This window comes from Diospyros lotus, chromosome 1, assembly GCF_014633365.1.
Source record: "Diospyros lotus cultivar Yz01 chromosome 1, ASM1463336v1, whole genome shotgun sequence".
Taxonomy (NCBI): Eukaryota; Viridiplantae; Streptophyta; class Magnoliopsida; order Ericales; family Ebenaceae; genus Diospyros; species Diospyros lotus.
In genome coordinates this window covers 53945178-53969492 of record NC_068338.1, presented here as the reverse complement: position 1 = coordinate 53969492, position 24315 = coordinate 53945178, and the positions used below count along the sequence as shown (strand labels likewise).

The window sequence follows — 24315 nt, the reverse complement described above, 5'->3', positions numbered from 1 at the left end:
CGATATTTACAAGTTTAGAATATAATTTTGGTATTTTATTATGTCACCAGAAATATAAAATTTTAGTTTATTAACTAACGTATCCCAACCGTGTTGTGTCCCATGTCCGTGCTTCTTAGGTTGATAACTGCCTTGGATGAACTATTGCTATTGTAATGCTTGTTCTATCCCAGCTATTGAATTAAAGAACTTCTACCGTTTTATTGGCAGCCAATGGATAACACTGGACAGATCACGATACTTCCACTAGAAGGGATTGGTGCTGCAGCTAATTTATTTGTGTTGATTGTAGAATGTGAACTAAATGGTAATCTGATATTCTTCACATTATGTTTCTTGGCCTGAGAATGATTTTATTCAATACTGACTTATGACGTTGTTTAATATTATAGTGGCTTCTGCATCAGCAACCACTTATGAGAGTGAATCCGAATACCTGCAGTCTTCTATTGCTAGTATGCAACTCATCTATGTCAGCAACCACTTATGGTGTATTTTAAATTTCATTTTATGTCAGCACTCCCACTGCTTGGTGAACATCTTTCTTTTATTTCAACTATCGGTATGTGTTCTACTTGCAGCCATGGATGAAAGGTTGAGCTCTTATGCACTTATTGGGAGAGCAGCTATTGATGTTGCAATTCCTTTACTCACGCGATTATTTTCTGAGCGATTTGCAAGGCTTCATCAGGTTTGTTTGTTTGTTGCTTCATTTTCCAAAAAAAAAAAATGCCTTATTTCTTGTTAGGTTGATTGTAATGGTTTGTATAGCTGCTGTATTGTAAATTTAATAAGAAAATAAATATTTCTGCTTCCAGTATAACATTTTGACACCACCTGAGTAGATCTTCTGTGTATGAGCTCCAAAGGATATGGAGTCAGGCTCATTGTTGGCATCTAAATTCCTATCAGAATGATGAATGAAAATATTACAATCTAGCAATCATAGTTTTGAAGAGTCCTCACTACTTTGAGGTGGATTCTACTGGGCTGGTGCAACATGCATGAAAGTTATTATGATCAACTTCTAATCCCATACAGGGAGGCATGTTCTAGTGTAAAGTGTGGTGTATGTTAGACTTATTTTGTGCTGTGTCTGTCCTTGGAAAGTGTTGACCTTTTTTTGAAAGTTCTTATATTATGCTGATAATTAAAGAACGGTACAAAGAAGACAAGGCCGTGTTTATCTTGCATCTCCATTTTTTGAAGATGACCATCTTTGTAGATGCTAGGGAGAGGTAGTTGAGAATTTTTCTGATTATGGCCATCATTGTTAAGATGCTAGGGAGAGGTAGGTGAGAACCTTGAGGTGTGTTCTTTGTGATTCGTGGTCTGTGGTGCTGTTATATTAATTTGGCTAGGAAGTCATTCTGGAGGGTTCTAGTGCAGCAGCTAACAACTCAACAGTGTTAAACAGGAGAGTACTTATCTAAAGAAGGGGAGGCTCACTATCATTATCAGTACCATCTTCCCTTCCTTTATATATGTTTTCTTGCTTTTCTGCATTCTTGTTTCTTTTATTAAAAGATTGGAGAAACTTCAAAGAGAATTCCTCTAGATTTGGAGGGGCATAGGGATGAATCTGAATACACCTTGTGAGTTGGGAGGAGTTTTGTCTTTCCCTGATGGATGAGGGTCAAATTAGGAACTTTACCCTATCTAGCAAACGCTCCTTGGAAAGTATCTTTGGAAGGTGTCAGGACCCTAGTCCTAACTACAGATTTCTTTGAAGATGGAATGGAATGAGAGGGAGAAATAGAAAGAAATGATGGAGAAATAGACAGAATAATAGGGGGAAATCAAGAGAAATGAGGGGGAAATAAACAGAAAATAGGGGGAAACAAACAGAATAATAGGGTGAGAATAAGAGAATTGAGGGAGGAAATAGAATCCTGATATTCCTTCACATATCCTCATCAGCACTGTGGGTTATAGCTTTATATAAACCTATCCAACAATTATTTATAGTGGTTACAACAGTTATCACTTCCACTTCTGCTACTCCACTACACCTAACTACTCTTAACACATAACTGTAAATAACACTGAATAAAGATATAACTACTAAATAAATGTCACGTACCAAGGCTGTAACCTTTTACATTGTTGCTATCTTTTACTTTGTAGCTATTCATAGCTATAATTGTAATTTTGGAGGGATTTAGCTTGTTGGTAGAAGGTTTCAAGCAATGCAAGTTGTATGTAGACCGTTAGGCAACTTGACTGATTCTAGAGGGGACTTGGCAATCCTTTTGGCGCCAATTCCAAGTTGAGGCCGTATAAGAGATCGGCCCAACTCATTGTGAAGGCATGATTTGATAATTGGAATCAGAATTTTCCCTCCTAATTTTCTCGTTCTCTCTCTCTCCCCCTTTATAATTTCTCTCCCTTTTCTACATTTCCTCCCTTATTCCCACAAATTCTCTTTTGGATCAGAGAGAATTCTCTCCGTCAAATCAAGGATCTAACAATAAAAAATAATGATTTCCTAATTCATCTAGGTAGTGACATTCCCTTCCCCTTAAAAGATTTCTTGTCCCTAAGAAATCACAGTAACTGTCCACGCTTTCTTCATCCAATCCCTGCAGTGTCCTTTTCTTCTGCCATCCATTCATCCACTTCAATTTCTTCATAAATTTCTTGCATATCAAGAGGAAGGGGCTGACATTCATGAGTTTCCATTATTGCTAAGTCAATACACTCTAGGTAAAACCTCTGACCATCCTCTAGGGCAACATATCTGGTTTCCCTTGGTTCCATTCACTCACAGCTACAACAATGAGGAGTCTCATCAAATTCATGAAAAGGGTAATACCTCTGGACCTAGATAGGATGCTCTCTATATTCAATTAACCCAGGAGCATTTGTTGGTAAAAATGCTTGCAGACATCACATTTTGGGTGATAGAGCTCCTTGTAGCAAGATTTATGATAAGGATCAGTCTCAGACATAGAAAACTCATCATCACAAATTGGTTGATTGCAAGTGTAGCATCTGGAACATTCTAGATGCCAAACTGCACCCAAGCAGTTCAAGCTTTCATAACCAATCTCAATGTTGTAGTTCGCACATACCTTGAACCCTGTTGATTTCCAGCTTTCTTGTATATCTTTGGCTGGTTGTTCATCTTCTTTCAATGGAAACTCATTATCTTCTAGAATTTGTTCATCCTTCTCCTTTAATGGAAAATCCTCTAGCAAATTGACTTGCAGAGTTCTATGAACCACATCATTTCCTAGCAAGAGTGGATCTCCAACTGTTACAGGAACTGGTTTCTTTTGTTGAATAATTGGATTAGAATATTCCCTAGAAAGTAGTTCCACTGGAAGACTAACCTGATACCATTTGGCCATCATAATCATGGGTTGATCCGCTTTCCTTTCAAATCTATCCATGGAAGCTTTGAGCGTTTGGTAACCAACAACCATGGAGAAAATCCAAAAAGAGCTAGATCTAAGGCCAATAACTGCTCTGGAACTGCTTCCAATAACCGCCTTGTTCATGGAATCTGAAATATTTTGGATGCCAAATTGCACCCATGCGAGTCAAGCTTTCATAACCAATCTTAGTGTTACAGCCCGCACATATCCTGAACTGTTAACTTCCAGCTTTCTTGTATAGCTTTAGCTAGTTGTTCATCTTCTTTCAGTGGAAACTCCTTATCTTCTAGAATTTGTCCATCCTTCTCCTTTGATAGAAAATCCTCTAGCAAGTTGACTTGTGGAATTCTTTGAACCATGTCATTACCTAGCAGGAGTGGATCATCAACACAGGGACTAGTCTATTTTTTTGAATAATTGGATCAGAATATTCCTTAAAAAGTAATTCCGCTAAAAGGCTAATCTGATACTGTTTGGCCATCATAATCACGAGTTCGTCCAGTTTCTTTTCAAATCTATCCATACAAGCTTTGAGTGTCTGGTAACCAATAGCCATGGAGAAAATCCAAAAAGAGCTAGATTTGAGGCCAAGAATTGCTTTGGAACTGCTTCTAATAACCGCTTTGTTCTAATTGGAATACGCTAGATTATAGCTGAGAACTGACTGCTTTGATACCACTTTGTTGGGACCCTAGTCCTAACTACAGATTTCTTTGAAGATAGAATGGAATGAGAGGGAGAAATAGAAAGAAATGAGGAGAAACAGACAGAATATAGGGGGAAACCGAGAGAAATAAGGGAGAAATAGATAGAAAGTAGGGGGAAACAGATAGAAAAATAGGGGGAGAATCAGAGAATTGAGGGAGGAACTAGAATTCTGATATTTCTTATTTCACATATTCTCATCAGCTATCCAACAGCTATTTATAGTAGTTACAGCAGTTACCACTTCCACCTCCATGTCAAGTCTCTCGGTTGAGACTTGAATTGATAAGGAAATAGAAGGATCGAGAGATGGAGAGAAGAGAGTTTTGGAGGGAAAAGAGAGAGAGAAAAGGAGAATTAAAGAGGGAAAGAGTTTCTCATGATAACTCCCATCCTCATACATGGCCTTATACAGGCCCTTCGGGATGCTTCTAGCAACTAGTTACACAAGTGGCCATGTGGCTATGGTTATTACAAGGAAAATTTCAAAATTACCCTTGGGGTCATAACACTCCATTGCACACTACACCTAACTACTCCTAACACATAACTATAAATAACACTGAATAAAGATATAACAACTAAATGAAAACTAATAACTTCCTAATTCATCTAGGTTGTGACAGAAGGTTTCTCGAGTTCATTAGTTATATTTGTTTTGAGGTTGGACTGGCTCTATGACAAGATTTTGATTAGATAGCAGACTATCACAACCTGATTACCTCTTGGGTAGGTCATGTGACACTTGGTATTATTCAAGCCCCCTTGATTGTTAAGTAAGCCTAACCTTTGTGTGACTTTTGAAACAGTCAAAAGAGAAAGTAAGCAAAGCTTACTGAGAAGCTCTAGGTAACTCTGTTACTTAGAAAATGTTTTAGGCTTTTAGGGGATGATTACAAAATGAGGGGAGGGGGAGGTACATGTCATCCACCTCTTTGGAGAGTCTGTTAATCCTACTAGACTCTTTGGGACTCACCCTGTTGTGCCCTGGAAAGGTATTGTCGTCACGGCCAGCTGCCCACGAGATCTATCTGAGACACAAGGTTTAAACATCCTTCTTTGAAACTGTGTCGGTACTTCATAGGGATTTGTTACTCTTTAGGCTCTGAAGTTAGGACTCTTCTGCAGTTTGTTGGGATCTTTTCTGTTTGATAAGCATGTCTAGGTTGGTTGGATACCTCTCCCCTTGGGGTGCATCTATTGATCCACCCTATTTCCTTTACTAGTTGTTGAGGAAAATTCCCATTAAGAGTTTTTTTTTCTTTTCTTTTTTTAAAGTTTTTAACTGCATTTTACCATAGCAGTATGGGAGATTTTCGTGGTTACCACCAGTGGAAGTACATCAAATCATGGAAGTCTAATTGCATATAGAATACCATGGAAAGAGATCTATTCAACCTCATAAAAATTTATACTTAGATTTGGAGGCCTTGTACAATGATACACATGGTCATTTTATCTTTACATAACCATTAATTTTCAGATCACTTTACTGTAATAATCTGTGTCATGTAAGTTCTGTACATTTCTTATTTAATATTTTCTGGGTCTATAGGTTGGATTCTAATATTTGGTGCTGCTTGGTTTCACTTGATTCTTCACATTGTCTGTAGGGAAGAGGCACAAATGATCCCTCTCAAACTCTGGAAGAGCTATATTCACTACTGCTTTTAACTGGGCATCTTCTTGCTGATGAAGGGGAAGGAGAAATGCCCATGGTAGTCAACTTTCATCTTCTTCTTTCCATAGTTTCCCCTGCAATTACTCCCATTATAGTTATATCCTGATTTCCTTTCGTTTTGAAAACAGAAAAGACATTATGTAATTCCTCTTGCAATCACTCCTGTCTCGGTGCCTGTTTTAATTTATTGTTTATCTAATGATTTTCACTATTGAATATATGTGACATTTTGATGTCAGCTACAAAGATTTAGAATTCCACTGTTGGGATGAATTTAACTTATGCTTCAATAAGCTGAACCTTACTGCCTTCGTTATGCATATACTGCAATTTCATGGGTGGCTTGGGTACTAAGTTTCCACAATAACATGGGGTTTATTATCTTCAGTTTTCAAGTCTTATAATTGTTTGTAAACTTGCAATGTATCTTCACTTCTAAGAGCCTGTTTGATAGAGCTTTGTTTTTGAGTTTTTAGTTTCTGTTTTTCACTTTGGAAACAAAAATACAAAATAATGTTTGGCTCTCAGTTTTCAAATAAATAAATAAAAATTTTGGATGAACGAACACACATAATAGAGTGTGTTTCAAATTTTCCATTCTTTTTCACGATTGTTTCTCCCCCCTTCTACTTGCCTTTGGCTTCCCATTTCTACTTCCCTTTTTATCCCCTTTCCTTATTTCCCCAACCTCCTTCTTCCTTTCCTAGCACTGTCAAAGGTCTTTTGAATAAATAAATAATAATAATAATAATAATAATAATAATAATAATAATAATACAGAAGACATAATAATAATAATAATACAAAGAACATAACAAATAAATTCTCACATTTTTATAATTCATTTAATGTTATGTTATGTTATATTTTTTCTTCTTAAAAATAAACAATTATACAGAAGTCATAAGAAATATTTATTTGTGCCATATCTTGCCTTGTATCAACATTTTCTGAAAGTAGTCGTGTCAAATGTGTTGGTATTCTGTTGCATCGCCATACCCATTTATTTAGCTTCCTAACTGGTCATTACTTAATAGATTTTCTCTGGGTGTTTATTCTTCATGACTTGGTTGTTTTTCTGTAAAAATCAATGCCAAATCTTTTTTTTTTTTTTTGTGTGTGTTGTTGTTGTTGTAATTCACATTTTATTTGGTTGTTATAATTGAATAGTTGTTATGTCAGTTTAAAGTGCAATCAGCTGGTCAATTGGGAAGTGGGTGCATTACATGCTTTCCATTTTTTTTTTTTATCCTGTATGCAGAAAGTTCTTATTTTCATGATATTAATTGGCATTCAGGTCCCGAAGGCTATCCAAACTCGTTTTATGGATTTCCTGGAAATGGATAAACATCCTGTCGTTGTACTTTCTGGGTAAAGTTTTCTATTTTTTTATTTTCTGTTATTCTACTTTGTGCTGAAACAAAAGATTAATTGTTTGAAGTAGGTTGCCCATCTGAAATTGGTCTTGCAACATTTCAAGTTTAAACTGAAGATGGCTAATTTCTTGCTTTCTGAAGGCATAAGATCTTTTGTTTGTAGGATTTTTACTTTACTGACTTTCTTGTGTTCTTCGAGAAATAATTATTGCTTTTAACTATTAAAGATCACCAACCAATACTAAAGGCCATGATTTTCTTTACCAGTAATGAGTACTTGAAAGATTCACTAGTGGGTTGAATTTCCAAATAGTTTTTTTTTTTTTTTTTCTTTTTCCTTTTTGAGCTAAGTGAAAGGAAATCCAAATAGGTATGTACTTAACTGAATCTGTGAAGAAGAAGAACTACATGTCTAAATGAACCTTAAGCGTATTTTTGTTTTTCAAAATACCTACACAAAGGAGTTTAACTATGAGGAAGATTGGCCATTTCAAGCCTGCCTAGAGTCTCATTTCATTATAACTCCAGACTCCAGTTATAGCAATCCTCCAAATATTATTCAAGAATCATAAAGTGTAGGCATTATAATTTAAGTATCTTATGGTAAAAGTAAATCACATAAAAGGGTTAGTATGGAACATAGGATGAGGATACTCCACTGGTAGGTTTGAACATATACATCGGGATAAGAATTAGTGGATTAGAGAGGAAATGAAAATGGATTATAGTAGTGGAATAAGTTGAACTATGTAGCTCTAGAATTGGTCGATCTCCTTTCAAAATTGGAGAATATATGGTAAGAGTTAGAGATTTGTTGTGAGAAAGAAGCTGTGAATGTTGGAAGACTTAAAAGGAGTAGAGTAAAGAACTTCTTGGTAAGACTAGCTCATTAATTAACTCATGAGCAAATTAAGATCCTCGATGATAAGATGGGAAGGACTCTCATTTTGATGGCTAGAAGTTAGAATGGATAAGAAAGCAAAGCTTGGGAGGATCTTATCTTGTAGGAAGTGAGTAGGAAGAAGGTCTGGCTGATATTGATTTAAGTGGAGAGGAACACAATTCTTTCATAAGATGGACGAGTCTCAAGAAATCTAACATAATAAGGAATTGGATGATTGATGTGAGGTGGCTCTAGTAAGGAGGCTGTCACAAGGAGAATGGTGGAGTTATATGGAAACCTTCATACTGAGGAGGATAATTGGAGATGTGTAGGCATGGATAGGGTATACAGGTCAGAATGAAAGGATAGCTTCACCAATTGAATCATCGTTGTACATCATTATGTAAACATGTTTTTGTGCATCTTGTTATTACCTACAGCAAATGCCGCTTTGCTGCTTTTGATCTATCCCTTTCCCCCCCCTGAATGCCCATTTTTTCTTATTACTCAGTCATTCACTTGTTCATATCTTCTGCTTAAAAGAACCAGCCAGTTCATTTACATTTGCTCCTTTGTGGAGTTTTTCCTGTGGTTGATTTAAAGGGTTGTCTCTTTTGGATGTTAAACCAGATTGGGGTGGTCTCCTATTGGCTATTGTAATTATTCCTCCCTTTTTCTTTTGGAGGATGTCTTATCCTTTTGTATCCTGTCCTCTCCTTGATAAAATTTCTTCCCTCATAAAAAGAAAAAATTATAGATATCTTGTGGTCTGTACCCATGACTAGCAATAATAAATGTTTAATTTTTCTTTCTATTTTGGTTCACTTATTTCTTGGTTTAGTGCAGCTCAATTATAAGATTTGCTCAAGAAAGTTTAGACGAAGCCATGAGAGTGTCATTTTTTAGTCCTCGGCTTATGGAGGTGATCCATCAAATTTTCTTCCTTTTGGATAAATCAACTTGTTAAGGAATTTGGTTTTTGTTTGTTTTTCCCCGAAGTACTCATTTTACAAGTTACTATGCCCTGTTTGATTTTGTTAAGAGTGTTTCAGTTTTCTACTGCTGTTTTCATTTTCTTTTAAGAAATAAAAAACTGGTAACACCATTTGACAAGTTGCCGTGACAGACATAAGTTGAAGAAAGTGGATACACCAAAAAGGTGTTTCCGCATTTGTTTTAATTCCTTTTTGTCATTTTTACTCACCAACAGATTTAAGCAATTTTATAATTATATTCATAATATATTATATTTAAAGTAATATATTATATTAAAATAACTAATTATTAATTATTCTTAATATAATTACATTAAAATTAATATTTACAATATATTATACTACTAATATATAATAATATGTAAGATATCATATTATTTCAAATAATGTCATTATTAAACACTATTTATTAGTAAAATAACGGTATTTAAAATTCTATTAATGTATTATTTTAATCATATAATTATACTATAAAATAATATATAATTATATATCATATTCAAATTTACAGGAATTATTATTAATGTATTGTTAATAATAGTTATTTATGAATATATATATTATATTTGGTTACATTTGGATGGAAGGATTTCATATGATTAGAATTTCAAATGATTGCATTTCAAATTATGTCATTGAAACTCTTTATTATTTTGTAATTTAAGTGTTTTGGTAACCATTCTACATGGATTCAAATTCGATCATTGTAAAAAAATGTGAAAGATAAAAATAAAACTAAAAAGTATATTCTTAAGAAGAATATATATATATATATATATGTAAATACATGTATATACAGTATAAATATATATGTATGTACATCAATATGTTGAAAACTGGAGCGGACTGGCTGGTCCAACCGGTTCAACTGTGAACTGGATCACAGGCCAGTTCAGTCCAGTAATTGAACTGGGCAAGCTGAAACTGGTGATTTTGTCTTTTAATCGGTGATCAAACTGGAAACCAGGTAATCCAGTTCACAGTTGAACCGGTTGGACCAGCCAGTCCGCTCCATGGGATCATTTACTGAAAATGCAATTATTTGCAAGCTGAGCTGGTTCAAGGTAATCCATGGGAGCTGAAAATGCAATTATTTTGATTGGTTTAGAAGGCAGAATACCACTTAATCGCCAATCATCTTCTTTAGTTATTTTTCCTCTTCCTTCTTTGAAAATCCTAGCCCATTGCAATTAATCTTCTTTGCAATCAAACTAACCTGACATTGTTGATCTGAGCTCAGCACAGGTCTTTCTTAATTCTTCATCTCATTAATTTTACAGTACATAACTTCATAACTACATATATATATGTGCGGAAAGTGAATTGCTGCAAACTTGATGATTTTATAGATTTACAGTACATACATATATATATATATATAAGTGTTCTTACTTCTTATTGTCATGCATCCAAACCTTCAATCACAAAATTGTCATTCAGTCTTCTTGCGGCAGATTTTTAATTTCTTCTTTTAACGAACTCTGGTTGGTTGCAAGAGGCAAGGGATGGAACCAACTTATTTGTTTCTATTTATTGCAAATGATGTTTGTTAATGATCAGACTGCATTTGATTATTTGAAGAAATTAAACTGTTCGCTTTCCCTTTTTTCCTTACCTTTTTCCCTTCTTTTGAGAATTTTTATTTTTTATCTTCTTTCTTATCTACTTGTCTTGAAATTTGAAAATTTGTCATTAAGATTTAAGATCATAAATTCATAATTTCTTGTGAAAATATGTCAATAGGTATTAATTTTTTTATTTTTACATCATAATTTTAATTATTGTATATTTATTTATTTAATTAAAAATAAAAGTCGGTCCAACCTTGATTCAACCCTTGTTTGACCTCTGAATTGTGAAACTCTTTCCTTCTGGTTCAATGCCTGGTCCAGTTCTTAGAACATTGATGTATATACATATATGTTCAATCATATGTATATGAACTATACATAGTATGTGTATATGTATATATACATATATATTGTTATTGTATATGTAATGTCTACACAGTAGCTATATGTATATATATGTAATACAGTATGTGTATAGATATACACGTAGTTATGCACACACTATATATGTATATATAATATACTACGAATGTACATATGTATATTCATAAATATTATGTGCGTATGTACATACATATATGTATATGTACAACATACATTTATACTATATAAGTATGTACATATATGTTTGTGTGCTTATGTGTTTTGAGTCTAAATGACACCTCTTCTAGGGTCATTTTGAAATCCTCTTATTTTTGAGTTAAAATCCATCCTTGTATTTGGATCCAAATCCAAATCCTTTCTACAAAGTTGTGCCTGCCCTAACATGGGATTTGGGATTTCAAATCCAAATGACAAAATAATAGCTCCCAACTTATGACCTCATTCAAACTTAGCCATAGTGATTTATATTAAAAAATTTATTTATATTATGTTAAAGTATTATTATAACTATATTAATAATATAATATTCGTGATTATTAATATATTATATTATAATATAATTATTTAAAAATTAGTATATTAATATATTATATTAATAATATAACCATATTCTGAAATAATGTACTATATTATAATAATATAGTTTATGTTTAAAAATTGAACGAACACAAAAATCAAGCTACATGTTCAATTTTTAATTTTTTAGCTGAGAGGAAATTTATTTTGCGTTAATTGTGCTGTGCAGGCAATTATATGGTTCATTGCTAGATGGTCTTGTACTTATCTAATGCCATCTGAAGAAACTACAAGAAGTGGAGACGTCTATACATCAAAAGGTGAAGAAAATCCTCGAAAACATTGGCTTACCTTCTTTGGAGAGGGTAGCCAGGGTAAAGTTGTGCTCGATGTTGTTGTTCGAATCTCCAATATGACACTTGTAAATTACCCTGGGGAGAAGGATTTACAGGTTTATTTTTCAACTTTATGCTCTCTTTCATACTTATATAGTTAGTTGGCAGGTATTATAATTCTCTTTATATTTGACAGGAAATTACTTGTTACCAACTACTTCATGGACTAGTTCGGAGAAAGAACATTTGTGTACACCTTGTGGAATTGGTGAGAGATAAGTCACCTAATGTTTGAATTTGAATGAATTGCTGATGAGTTTTTTAAATATCTCTCTCTCTCTCTCTCTCTCTCTCTCTATATATATATATATATATATATACTTTCTATGGCTCCTAGTAAAAAGATATAGAGGTGTAGAAAAAAAGCTTATGAAAAAGTTTCTATAGAAGAAAAGAGTTTGAATTGCTTATGTTCAAATTATTGAAGACATGTATCATGGAAAAGAAACATGTATCTAGGCAGAGGTGCCTTGATGCATGTTATTTGCAGATGACATTGTCTTGGGGGATAAGATAAAAGAATAAGCAAATATTAAACTTGAGATATGGAGGAGCACTTTAGAATCTACACTGTAGGTTAAGTAGATTGAAAACCGAATGTAACATTTTGTAAGTTTAGTAGAAATGAAAATGTGGGCGATGTTATGGTAAAACTTAAGTTCAAATCATCCTAAGAAAAGATCAATTCAGATATCTTGGATCAATCATCCAAGAAGATGGGGAGGCTAATGTGGATGGTACCCATAGAATTGAGGCATGATGGTTAAAATGGAAAAGTGTGTCTGATGTTTTATATGATAGTAAGATCCATTAAAGCTAAAAGGGAAATTTTGTAAGACAGTTGCAAGAACAGCTTTGTTGTACAATATAGAATGTTAGGTAGGAAAGCATTAACATATACAAAATGTAAATATAACGAAGATGAGGAAGTTATGTGGATGTGTGACCTTACAAGAAACAATAAAATAATAAATGAAGTTATTTGCAGTAGAGTTGAAGTGGCTCTTATTGAAGATAAGTTGTAAGAGTCGATTAAAATAGTTTGGCCATGCCTGTGGAGACTCCTGCGAAAAGAGTGAATGGAATGTGATAGGATTCCAATAGAATTCCAATACAATCCAATATCAATATATTCCAATCCCTTTCAACAGAAAAACAAGAAGGAAACAGGGCATTCGAGAGGCCCTAACTCTCCCAATTCTCTACCAAAAGCTCGCCGTCCAATTCTCCATCTCCTATCCTACTTATACCCCCTTCCCATGCTTTCCTAACAGAATTCCCCATTCACACTGCTGATTATTCCTTCAGCAGTGTGGATTACAACATTACCCCTCCTTCCCCATGCGCACATGCTGGTTGTTACACCTGCATGTGCGGTCCCCTTGAATCCAGCCTCAAGCCTTCAGTTGTTTGTTACGCCTATGATAGGTTTGTTGCACTGGCAGCCTATCATTACTCCCTTCTCGGACTTTCACCTTGTCCTCTAGGTGAAAAGCTGGAAATTGTTGTTGAATCATGTTGTAGGGCTCCCAGGTTGCCTCTAACGGTGGTAAGCCCTTCCACTGGATCAGGATATCCAGCCCGCGTAAGTTAGAACCCTTCCCAGGCCGCACTCCCAACACTGCTTCTGGTTCAACCTTCATTTCTAAGTCAGCCTGCAGCTCGAGGGGAATCTGCTCCATTGCGCCGGGCCTGCCCTTAGCTTCTTTCAGCTGAGACACATGGAAAACCGGGTGAACCCGACAGTTGACTGGGAGTTTGAGTCTATAAGCCATTGACCCCACTTTCTGCTCAATTTCAAATGGCCCATAGTACCTCGGAGCCAGCTTCTCATTAGGTCTGCCAGCTAGGGACTTCTTTCTATACGGCCTTAATTTCAAGTAGACAAAATCACCAACTGCAAATTGCACATCCCTTCTCCTCCGGTCAGCCACCTTCTTCATAATCACCTGAGCTTGGTCTAGCTGGTTCTTGAGCTCATCCAAAGCTAAATCTCTCTCCAGCAACTGCTGTTCCACTGTTGATACCGGGGTTGATCCCCTGTCAAATCGGATCAAGGTTGGCGGCTCCCTTTCATAAACAGCTTGGAAAGGAGTAATCCGTGAAGCAGTGTTGTATGAGGTGTTGTACCACAATTCCGCCCATGGCAGCCACACATACCACCCTAAAGGCCTTGCTGATGCAAAACAACGCAAATAAGTCTCTAAGGTCCGGTTGAGTACTTCCGTTTGCCCATCCGTTTGCGGGTGGTAGGCCGTACTACGTTGAAGCTTAGTGCCTTGAAGTCGAAATAACTCCTCCCAAAAACGACTCATAAACACCTTATCTCAATCCGAAACAATAGTCCTAGGCATACCATGCAACCGTACTACCTCTTTTATGAAAATTCCAGCTATTGCTCCAGCTGTAAAGGGGTGTTTGAGACCAATAAAATGGCCGTATTTGCTGAGCCTATCTACAACCACCAATATAGCATTCATATGACCCGATTTTGGTAACCCGTTAATAAAATCCATGGCTATATCCTCCCAAATCTGACAAGGAACCGGAAGAGGCTGCAAAAGACCCCCTGGAGATAAGGACTCATATTTACTTTGCTGGCAAATGACACACCTTGCCACATATTGGCGTATGTCCCGCTTCATGCCTGCCCAAAAAACACTCGCAGCGATCCGCTTATAAGTCTTTAGGAACCCGGAATGACCCCCGACACTGCTATCATGACCCTCTTGGAGCACCAAGGGAATTAGGGAAGACTTCTTAGGCAGGAACAACCGCCCCTTATAGAGGAGTTGGTTGCCTACCAGTTGAAAATCTGAGCTGTAAGCTGGATCCGCCTTTAATTTCTATATGATCCCCTGTAAATAAGCATCCTTCTCCACTTCTTGGACCAGCTGATCGAGTTGCACCACCCTTGGCACCGTTAGAGCAAATAGAGCTGCTGGGTGGCTGATTCTCGAAAGGCTATCTGCAGCCTTGTTCTCCAATCCCGGCCGGTAGTGTATCTCAAAATGGAAGCCCAATAGTTTCAGCATCCACCTTTGATAATCCGGGCTCACCATTCGCTGCTCAAACAAAAACTTCAAGCTTTTTTGGTCCGTTCTAACTATGAACTTCCTTTCCCAAAGATAATGTCTCCATTTCTGGACTGCAAACACCATGGCCATCAACTCCCTTTCGTAAACCGATTTTTTCCTCTCCGATGGTTTAAGAGCATGGCTGTAATATGCAATCGGTCTATGATTCTGCATCAACACTGCCCCTACTCCATGCCCTGAAGCATCGGATTCAATTATGAGGGGCTGATAGAAGTCCGGTAGTGCAAGAACTGGCAGCGACACCATGGCTGTTTTGAGCTGCTGGAATGCTCGTTCAGCCTCTTCATCCCAACGAAAGTTGTTCTTCTTTAGTTTCTCGGTGAGGGGCCATGCCATCTTACCATAATCCTTCACGAACCTCCTATAGTACCCCGTAAGACCAAGGAATCCCCGCAACTCCTTCAAGGAACTTGGCGCTGGCCAGTCGATCATGGCTTGCACCTTGCAACGATCAGCCGACACGCCTTGTTGGGAGATGATATGGCCCAGGTATTCAACCTCCAACTGCCCAAAGGAGCACTTCTTTTTGTTGGCAAACAACTGATTTGCAGCCAGCACTTTCAGCACACAACGTAAGTGCTGCAAATGTTAGTCAAAATTTTGGCTATAGATTAAAATATCATAAAAAAAAACCAACACAAATCGATGCAAATACTCCCTGAAGACATCATTCATCAAGGATTGGAAGGTGGCCGGGGCATTTGTCAATCCAAAGGGCATGACGAGGAACTCATAATGGCCCTCATGTGTTCGAAAGGCGGTCTTTGGTTCGTCTCCAGCCTTGACTCGAATCTGGTGGTAACCAGATTTGAGATCCAATTTCGAAAAAAACTTCGCGCCATGTAGTTCATCCAGCAATTCATCAATGACTGGAATAGGAAACTTGTCGGGGATTGTCACCTTGTTGAGAGCCCGGTAGTCCACACAAAACCGCCATCCCCCATCCTTCTTCTTAACGAGCAACACCGGGCTAGAAAAAGGGCTAACACTAGGTTTGATAATACCAGCTGCCAACATCTCTCGTACCATCTTTTCGATCTCATTCTTTTGGAGATACGGGTAGCGGTAAGGCCAAACACTAACCGGGGGGGTGTCGGGTAGGAGATTGATGGCATGATCTCTGTTTCTAGTGGGTGGCAGTCCCACTGGGCTGGAAAAAACTCCTTCAAACTCAGCCAATAATTCCTCCAAACTTTCGGGCAGCCCCACTTGCAGCTCATTGCATTCAGCAGCCACCTCTCCAATTTCCAACAACACTCTCTCCCCACTCTCCTTCAACGCCTTCATCATAGCTTTTAGGGAGACTAATGTTTTACTTAAGCTAGGATCCCCCTGCAAAGTCACTGCCATCCCCCCTATTGAAAACTTCATGGTCAGATTCCTCCAATCCACACTCATTTTACCCACCGAAGCCAGCCATTTCATGCCAAGAATGACATCCGATCTTCCTCACTCAAGGGGAAGGAATTCTTCCACTATCTGCAAGTTATCTAAGGACAATTTGACCCCCTTGCAAACTCCTGCACCTTGTACCGCCATTCCAGTTCCCATTATCACCCCATATCCCGCCGTTTCCGTCCTCGGTAAATTCAAGCGTTGCACCAACTCAGAGGAGATGAAGTTATGGGTTGCTCCCCCATCCACCAGAACTACCCCTAGCTGCCCTTCTATGAGCCCCCTTAGCTTCATCGTTTGAGGGGTAGTTAATCCCACCACTGAATTCATAGATAATTCAATCACCTCTCTTCCATATTCCACCCCTTCGTCACCTCCTTGCTCCTCCTCTTCTTCTGCCGCAGCCTCGCCTATTTCTTCATCATAGAGCATCAGCACTTGGAGCTCTTTGTTCTTGCACCTATGGCCAATCGAGTACTTCTCATCGCAGCGAAAGCAAAGGCCCTTCTCTCGCCTTGCCTTCCACTCAGCCTCACTAAGTTTCTTGAAAGGAAAATTGCCACCATTACCTGCGGACTGAATCCGGAGGCCTGGCTGGTTCACGGACCTTTGGGAGGAACCCACACCTTTCGCGGGTACCGGTGACAGCCGACTTGTGATTGCGGTGGTGGTGGAATAACCGCTCCTAGTTGACCCCGCTGCCCGATGGTAATGTTGAAGAGCTAAGTTCTTGTCTTCAACGTTTTGTGCCACCACCATAATTCGATCAAGCCCCCGCGGCTGTAATACTCTGATCTTGGCTCGTATCTTTGGGTTGAGGCCGTTGAGGAATTGGCCCTCCAACAACGCCTCCGGCAGATCAGGTACTGCCGCAGCCATGGTCTCAAACTTCAAACGATACTCCTTCACCGATCCCTCCTGCCGAAGAGCCAAGAACCGCTCCTCTAACGACCCCTCCTGCGTGGGGCGAAACCGACTCAAAAGTCCTTGTTTCAGGCCCTCCCAGCTCCGAATTCCTCTTCGCCTAGTCTCCCATTGAAACCACGACAGCGCTGCGACCTCAAAACACAGGGCTGCGGAGTCAATCTTCTCTTCATCCGTGAGTTGGTTGACAGCAAAATACCTCTCGGCGCGAAAGATCCACTCATCTGGATTGTCTCCTTCGAAGAGAGGCATCTCCAATCGTCTTCCACATAAGTCCGCCCGGTACTCGCCCCCAGTACCCCCTCCCGGATTGCAACCCCCCTTAACTCCAGGGGTTACTTCGGAATCCACGGTGAATTCCGAAGGCCCTTCCCGCTCCCTGGACTTGTTCTTCCTTTCCCGCTCCAGCTCATCCCACCTTGTTCGCATGAAGGCGAACTGTTCAAGCAGCATCGCTACGTTACGCTCCACCGACTGTACATTCCCTCTAATGTCGTCGACCCCTCTTTGGACGCCTTCCACCGTCGACTCCAACTCGCCAACACGCTCTGTCAAGTTCACCATCAGGTGCGGATTCTCTCTGATACCAAATTGATAGGATTCCAATAGAATTCCAATACAATCCAATATCAATATATTCCAATCCCTGTCAACAGAAAAACAAGAAGGAAACAGGGCATTCGAGAGGCCCTAACTCTCCCAATTCTCTACCAAAAGCTCGCCGTCCAATTCTCCATCTCCTATCCTACTTATACCCCCTTCCCATGCTTTCCTAACAGAATTCCCCATTCACACTGTTGATTATTCCTTCAGCAGTGTGGATTACAACATTACTCCTCCTTCCCCATGCGCACATGCTGGTTGTTACACCTGCATGTGCGGTCCCCTTGAATCCAGCCTCAAGCCTTCAGTTGTTTGTTACGCCTATGATAGGTTTGTTGCACCGGCAGCCTATCAGAATGGAACAATTCTTTGGTAAAAATGGTCAAGGGACTTGGTGGGAGACCCTTAGTAATAGGGGTTGTAAACGCATTATAGAAGATAAGGCTACATATAGAAATGATTGACACGCTAGAATTCGTATAGCTGACCCCACATCATGAGATTAAGCATCTCTTCTTTTTCTGCATGAAAGTTCCTTTTTTAGCTCTTTTTTTATATCAAGCATTTCTGTCGTCTGCTTTGTAATTAATGCTGGAGGACTAGTACCATTTCTACCAGTTTATATACACTGAACAGGGAGTGTGTCCAAAAGAAATAATTTGTTCACAAGTTTTGACTGCAAAATCCTTCCCATGTCACTTCTCAATGGAATTTGTGAAATGGCATGAAAAATATATTCATTTAGTTGGCTTTGGATTATTGTTAGGAGCTATTTTTAAGATGGGGTGTAATTAGTGGGGTTCCATGACAAAATTGTTGAATGCTGAGAGTAGCTGGTAGTTCCTTTATGTCACGACCCCTAGAATTAGAAGTTATTTTTATTTCAGTTGTTATATCTTTATTTAGTTGTTATTTACAGTTATGTTCTAGAAACAGTTAAGTAACAGATATGGAGTAGTGGGGAGGTGATGGAAGTGATTTAGGAGTAGTGGAAGAGTAGTAACTGCCTTATAGAATCTGTGGATAGCTTATATATAAAGCTAAACCCACACTGCCGAGGCATTATGTATGAATTATCAAGAAGATTATTGAAGTCTATCTGTTTTCCCTCAATTCTATCTATTTTCTTCCCCCATTTATCTCGGTTTCTACCTACTTTCTGTCAGATTTCCCCCATTTTTGTCTGTTCTCCCACATTTTTGTCAGTTTTCTCCCTCAATCCAATTCTATCATTAAAGGAAACATCAAGTTAGGTATAGGGTCCTGACACTTTATAATTTGTTCTGTAGAAGCTAATGACAGGTTTTAACATGTTGGTTCTTTGATATTTCAGTTGTGGAATTTCAATCCAATTATTAAAGGATCACTGTTTACCAGGTGGCATTATTGTTATACTAATCTATTTCAAGATGGTGAACACTGTTGGTTCACTAGATTTGTCAAGTGAAACTTGAACTTTTTTTTCAATGTTTAGTTCTGAATATGCAAGCATTTCTTCTAATCTTCACTGATTTCTTGAAAATCCATATCAACAATCAAGTTCACTTACATGTCAGTGTGTCAGTTTACCAAGTTTGAATCCCTTTTTCTTCAGGATTCATGGCGTGTCTTAGCAAATGCTTTTGCGAATCAAAGAACTTTGTTTTCACTAAATGCAACTCACCAGGTAAGAATTATAAATGGTTGGACATGATGAGCTGCTGTTACTTTCGAAGTTCAGTAACTGTAAACTTTCCTTATTTCTTGCAGCGTTCATTGGCTCAATCCCTCACTCTTTCAGCTTCTGGCATGAAAAATGCTAAGGCAGCAAATCAGTGAGTATACTTTTAGGTTTTTGTTGAAAAGAAGAAAAGAAGTTTTTTATACTGCTACAAGGTCTGATGTCCATTAACAATTGGTAAAGGTATGTACAAGACCTCATGAGTAATATGACAGCATATCTAGTGGAAATGTCCACCAAGAATGATCTCAAGAGTGTTGCCCAGCAGCCAGATGTTATACTCTCAGTAAGGACAGAATTTGGTATTTCCTTATCAGTTCAGTTCAATCCATAAGTTACTAATCAAGAACGGTTCTTTTGTTGTGATGAATCCTGTAGGTAAGTTGCTTGTTAGAGCGGCTACGTGGAGCAGCCTGTGCCTCAGAACCTAGAACGCAAAAAGCAATTTATCAGATGGGATTCTCTGTAATGAATGCTGTTCTTATTTTTCTTGAAGTTTACAAGCATGAGGTATTAATTATATGCAATATCTGAACATTCTATTTTCAAATGAGTTATTGGGAGCTTATTTTGAACTTTCACTTATTGTGCTTCTGTGGAGAACCGAGTGGAAGAAAAGGTGGACGCTTGATTAGGTTCTCTCTACTTTTCTTTATATTAGTATATGGATATTTACCAATTATTTAGTATTTATATTACTATTAGTAAAGTTGTACTATTCTATATTTATACTTGATATATATGATCCTAAGCTAGGTACATAAATAGGCAGTTAAAAGAAATGAATAACTAAAGAGGATGGTCTGGTTGAGATGAAAAGACGAAAACAAAGTGTTATCTGTCGTGTATACTTAAAGGTTATGTTTGTCTTCGAGCTTCAAAACTACTGGATTCCCTCCATTGTAATTGATTTGGGATAATGCATGTATTGCTTCTGATGATCTCCGATCTCGGTAAAGGAGGCAGATTTTTTAGTGTGATTAACTTTCAGATTTGGCTGTTGCTCCGCCCGGGTTTGGGTTTTTAGAACTGAATTCTGAGGTGCCTTCTAATCCCTCTACTGTATATCACAGTAAAACTAGCTTTTTCAATGGATTTTGGGCTGTGAAGATGTAGAATTACCAGATTCTGATCTTTTCCTTGTATGTGTTTGAAGAAAGTTTCCTCTCTTACTATTTTGTGCACCTTGTTTTCCATGTTTGAACAATGTGTTTCATTTTGTTTTGGAGTTGACTAGCTTAAATTATTTGTAGAATCAGATATAAATACAATTTTCTTTTTAGAATAAGTAAATGTCATAGACTAGTTTCCTTGTTGGCATACTCTTATGCCATGTCCTCTGCTCGGTGTTAGTCTAGTAAGAGCTTGATCTGCATTTATAATTTGATGATCATTTTAATGGCTACTTTTGTCTGCCTTTTCCTTTGGGGTTATGTTTTTGTGTGCATCGCCTTTAACTTGGGTTGCATGAAAACCTGAACTTTGTAATGTGGAAACCTAAATGGTTCTTAAATGTATGCTGATCCTAAGCTATTGTTTAGTCTGCAGTTGTCTATCTGTTACTTAAATTTGTTGTTGACTGGGTGGATGGGCAAATTATCTATCTGGAGTCTCAAGAAACCGCCATTGTTATCAACTTCTGTATGCGTTTGCTTCAGCTTTACTCTTCTCATAATATTGGCAAGGTAATTTCTGATACATCTGACTTTTTTGTCATGCTCTTCAGCAACAGCCCAATATATTATATTATAAACAAATCTACTTTTGTTGTGTTAATGTTGAATTTCTTAAGAATGAAATGATGCGTGCCCATCTGTGCTCAACTGGAGATAAATTTAACATGAGCTTAGCTAGTTGCATATCAAGGGTCTATGGAACTCCTGAAATTTTCTTCTTTGAAATACATTATGTCTGCAAAAATAAATCCTTATGACTATGTTGCAATGGATGCTGAATAAAGCAAATAGCTCTACTTTATTGTCTGTCATTGTTCTGGCGATGATAAATTTCAAGGGAGGCTCTGTTAATTTTTTCAGCATGTATCTGCAAACTACAAAGTTGTTAGTACCCAATTATCTGCCTAGTATGTGCTGTAGCATTTTCTCTGTTTTCTGCCTCAGAAATTTTTCTCCTTTGAGATTAGCAAAAATGGTTCTTTTTTCAGTATTTCAGTGTCAGAAGTCCATCTTGAATACATATCACAGCAACCACAAGCCGTAATCCCACTTGGTGGGGTTGGCTAGAATATATGCTTATCACCAAAAAGAAATCATCTTTACATTATTGCTATGAGATTAGCTTTGATATGATACTGAAGTTTCTTGTGGTAATTTTGGAGAAGTTTATTATATTTTGTGATTGATTGTTTTTTACATTTATACGACAATTTTAGGGCTGGCCTGCTGACTGTTGCAATCATGCATGCAATTGAATTTGAACTCTTTTACTTCAAAAATTGTCTTAGCACGGCTGTTCATGCGTATATTGTTGCTACTCTACTAGATTATTTGCGACTCATGTTTCTTCTGTTTTTTAAACCCCAATTATTTCTTTTTCCTTTTTCTCTTTGGTTGTCTCATTGGGAAGGGGCTCCAATCAACAGAGCATCATTTTCCCTATGTTTGAAATAACCTTACAAACGCCTTTGCCTCTGGAATGAAATCACATAATCATGTGAAACTAACAACCCTGGCTACACCACTTAACATGGATGTTTGCCCGAAGTTCCTGAATCATTATACCGTGAGACTTAAATTTTTATCAGATGTCGATGAACAAATCTTTACAGAGAAAAAATCTCTGTATATTCCAATTATCAACCCCCAAAAAGCTGCCTCATAACACAATGAGAATTGCTTATATAGGGTATCACCTAAACTTATTTAGGAAGAGGAAACAATTGAAATTAGGAAATAAACTAATTAAAAAATAGAACAAAATTACAAATGTGTAACTCTAAAATTTTTGGCTGGAGTACTTCTAAGTATGAGAACAAATATTTTTCTATTTATTTATATATTTTTTCTTCTTGTTCCCTTGTCATGTCCGTGTTCTGCCCGCCCTTAAATAATTTCCATGTTGACATTCTTCAAGCTTTTTACAATGCTAGGGATGAATTTGTTGCTAACATTATCATGATGCAAAGTTTTACTTGTCATACTCATACAGAATCTCTTTTTCTCTCTCTCTCTATTAGCTTATGTGGTTCCACTGCTTCTTCAGATATCACTTAGCCTCTCTAGCAGCTTACAAAGTGAAGCTAAAACAGAGCAATATAAAGATTTGCGTGCTCTTCTGCAACTCCTTTCAAGTGTCTGCTCAAAGGATCTGGTATTTTATTAATATTTTTTCAATTAAGAAAAAAAAAATTATTCTCATTAATTTTAAGCTTTACCCAAATAAAGAAGAATAAAAATTGCAGATTGACTTCTCATCGGATTCCATTGAAACACAGGGCACAAACATTTCTCAGGTATATCTGTTCTGTGTGTTGTGTTCTGAAATTGTTGAATTCTTACAAACACATCCTACTGCAGGTGGTGTATTTGGGTCTTCATATTGTTACGCCACTTATTTCTTTGGATCTGCTGAAATACCCAAAGCTTTGCTATGATGTAAGCTTTCTTTCTTCACCACAAGATAATGAATATAGTAGTGTCATCAAGAAGCTGACACTGTTTTACATCTTCAGTACTTTTCACTGGTATCGCATATGCTGGAGGTCTACCCTGAAATGGTTTCAGAACTAAGTAGTGAAGCCTTTGGTCATATACTTGGAACAATCGATTTTGGCCTTCACCACCAGGTACATGTACTTGTTTGCTAATGTGGGTGGTAAGAGGAATTTTTCCATAATATTTTCCAAAAAGGCTTCTAGAAGTTATGGTTTATATGCATTGCTACGTCATGGTCCTTGGAGTGAGGACGTGCTTCTTTTATGACAATGATTTTTTGCCTATCATTTTCACTACAATACCGGATTTGTAAATTCTCAGCTTAGTTCTCTCCTGTTTCTTTTGTTAACTTTTCTGCTTTTTTCTTTCTACAGGACACAGAAATTGTTGACATGTGTCTGAGAGCTTTGAAAGCACTAGCGTCCTACCACTACAAGGAGACGCATGCTGGTAAAGTCGGATTAGGATCACAGGCCACAGTCTATAAAGACACTAATGGAAGATTGCAGGAGGGGATTTTAAGCAGATTCCTCCGTTTGCTACTGCAGTTTCTCCTATTCGAGGATTACAGGTGCAATGAAAGGATAATAGAGCTTAAATGATTTTTTCCTGACCCTCGCCTGTCTGTCTGAATAACTTACTAAACATATTAAATGAATACTACTTTTTTTTTAAATAAATAATTAAGTTGGTCTGGGAAAACAGTGATCAACCAAGCTGTCCATGTAGCCCGCCCTTGAATTGGTTTTGAAATTTTTTCTTGTCAATCTGTTATTTCAGCAGTACCGGCTTTATAATTTTCATTTTTTTTGTTGTCCAGCACTGACCTAATCAGCGCTGCAGCTGATGCTATCCTTCCATTGATCCTTTGTGACCAAACCCTTTACCAGGTAGTTTCTCGGTGAAATTATTTCAATTTCCAATATGTATCAAGAACTTGGTGACTCAGTTATTTGAATTCTTGATTTATAATTCCATATTATTTGCATGTGATAAAGGTATCTTTGTGTAAATT

At 37.5% G+C, this 24315-nt stretch overlaps 1 protein-coding gene across 11 annotated transcripts in view; it reads left to right on the top strand.

Annotated features, from left to right (window-relative positions):
- Positions 1-24315, top strand: part of LOC127806606 (uncharacterized) — a 52173-nt gene that overhangs the window by 25598 nt on the left and 2260 nt on the right. For 4 of the 11 annotated variants that reach the window (XM_052344016.1, XM_052343998.1, XM_052343993.1 and 1 more), the window contains 19 exons: positions 211-307; positions 393-455; positions 582-691; positions 5699-5803; positions 7064-7137; positions 8872-8947; positions 11721-11942; positions 12023-12094; positions 19501-19572; positions 19656-19720; positions 19810-19912; positions 20005-20136; positions 21168-21311; positions 22849-22956; positions 23048-23098; positions 23163-23240; positions 23318-23431; positions 23675-23871; positions 24121-24190. In XM_052344016.1, the coding sequence (XP_052199976.1) occupies positions 211-307; positions 393-455; positions 582-691; positions 5699-5803; positions 7064-7137; positions 8872-8947; positions 11721-11942; positions 12023-12094; positions 19501-19572; positions 19656-19720; positions 19810-19912; positions 20005-20136; positions 21168-21311; positions 22849-22956; positions 23048-23098; positions 23163-23240; positions 23318-23431; positions 23675-23871; positions 24121-24190 (1953 nt within the window). Of the gene's footprint in view, positions 1-210; positions 308-392; positions 473-581; positions 692-5698; positions 5804-7063; positions 7138-8871; positions 8948-11720; positions 11943-12022; positions 12095-19500; positions 19573-19655; positions 19721-19809; positions 19913-20004; positions 20137-21167; positions 21312-22848; positions 22957-23030; positions 23099-23162; positions 23241-23317; positions 23432-23674; positions 23872-24120; positions 24191-24315 lie in introns of those variants that run through there. The other 7 variants (XM_052344033.1, XM_052344024.1, XM_052344042.1 and 4 more) reach the window with 7 other exon arrangements.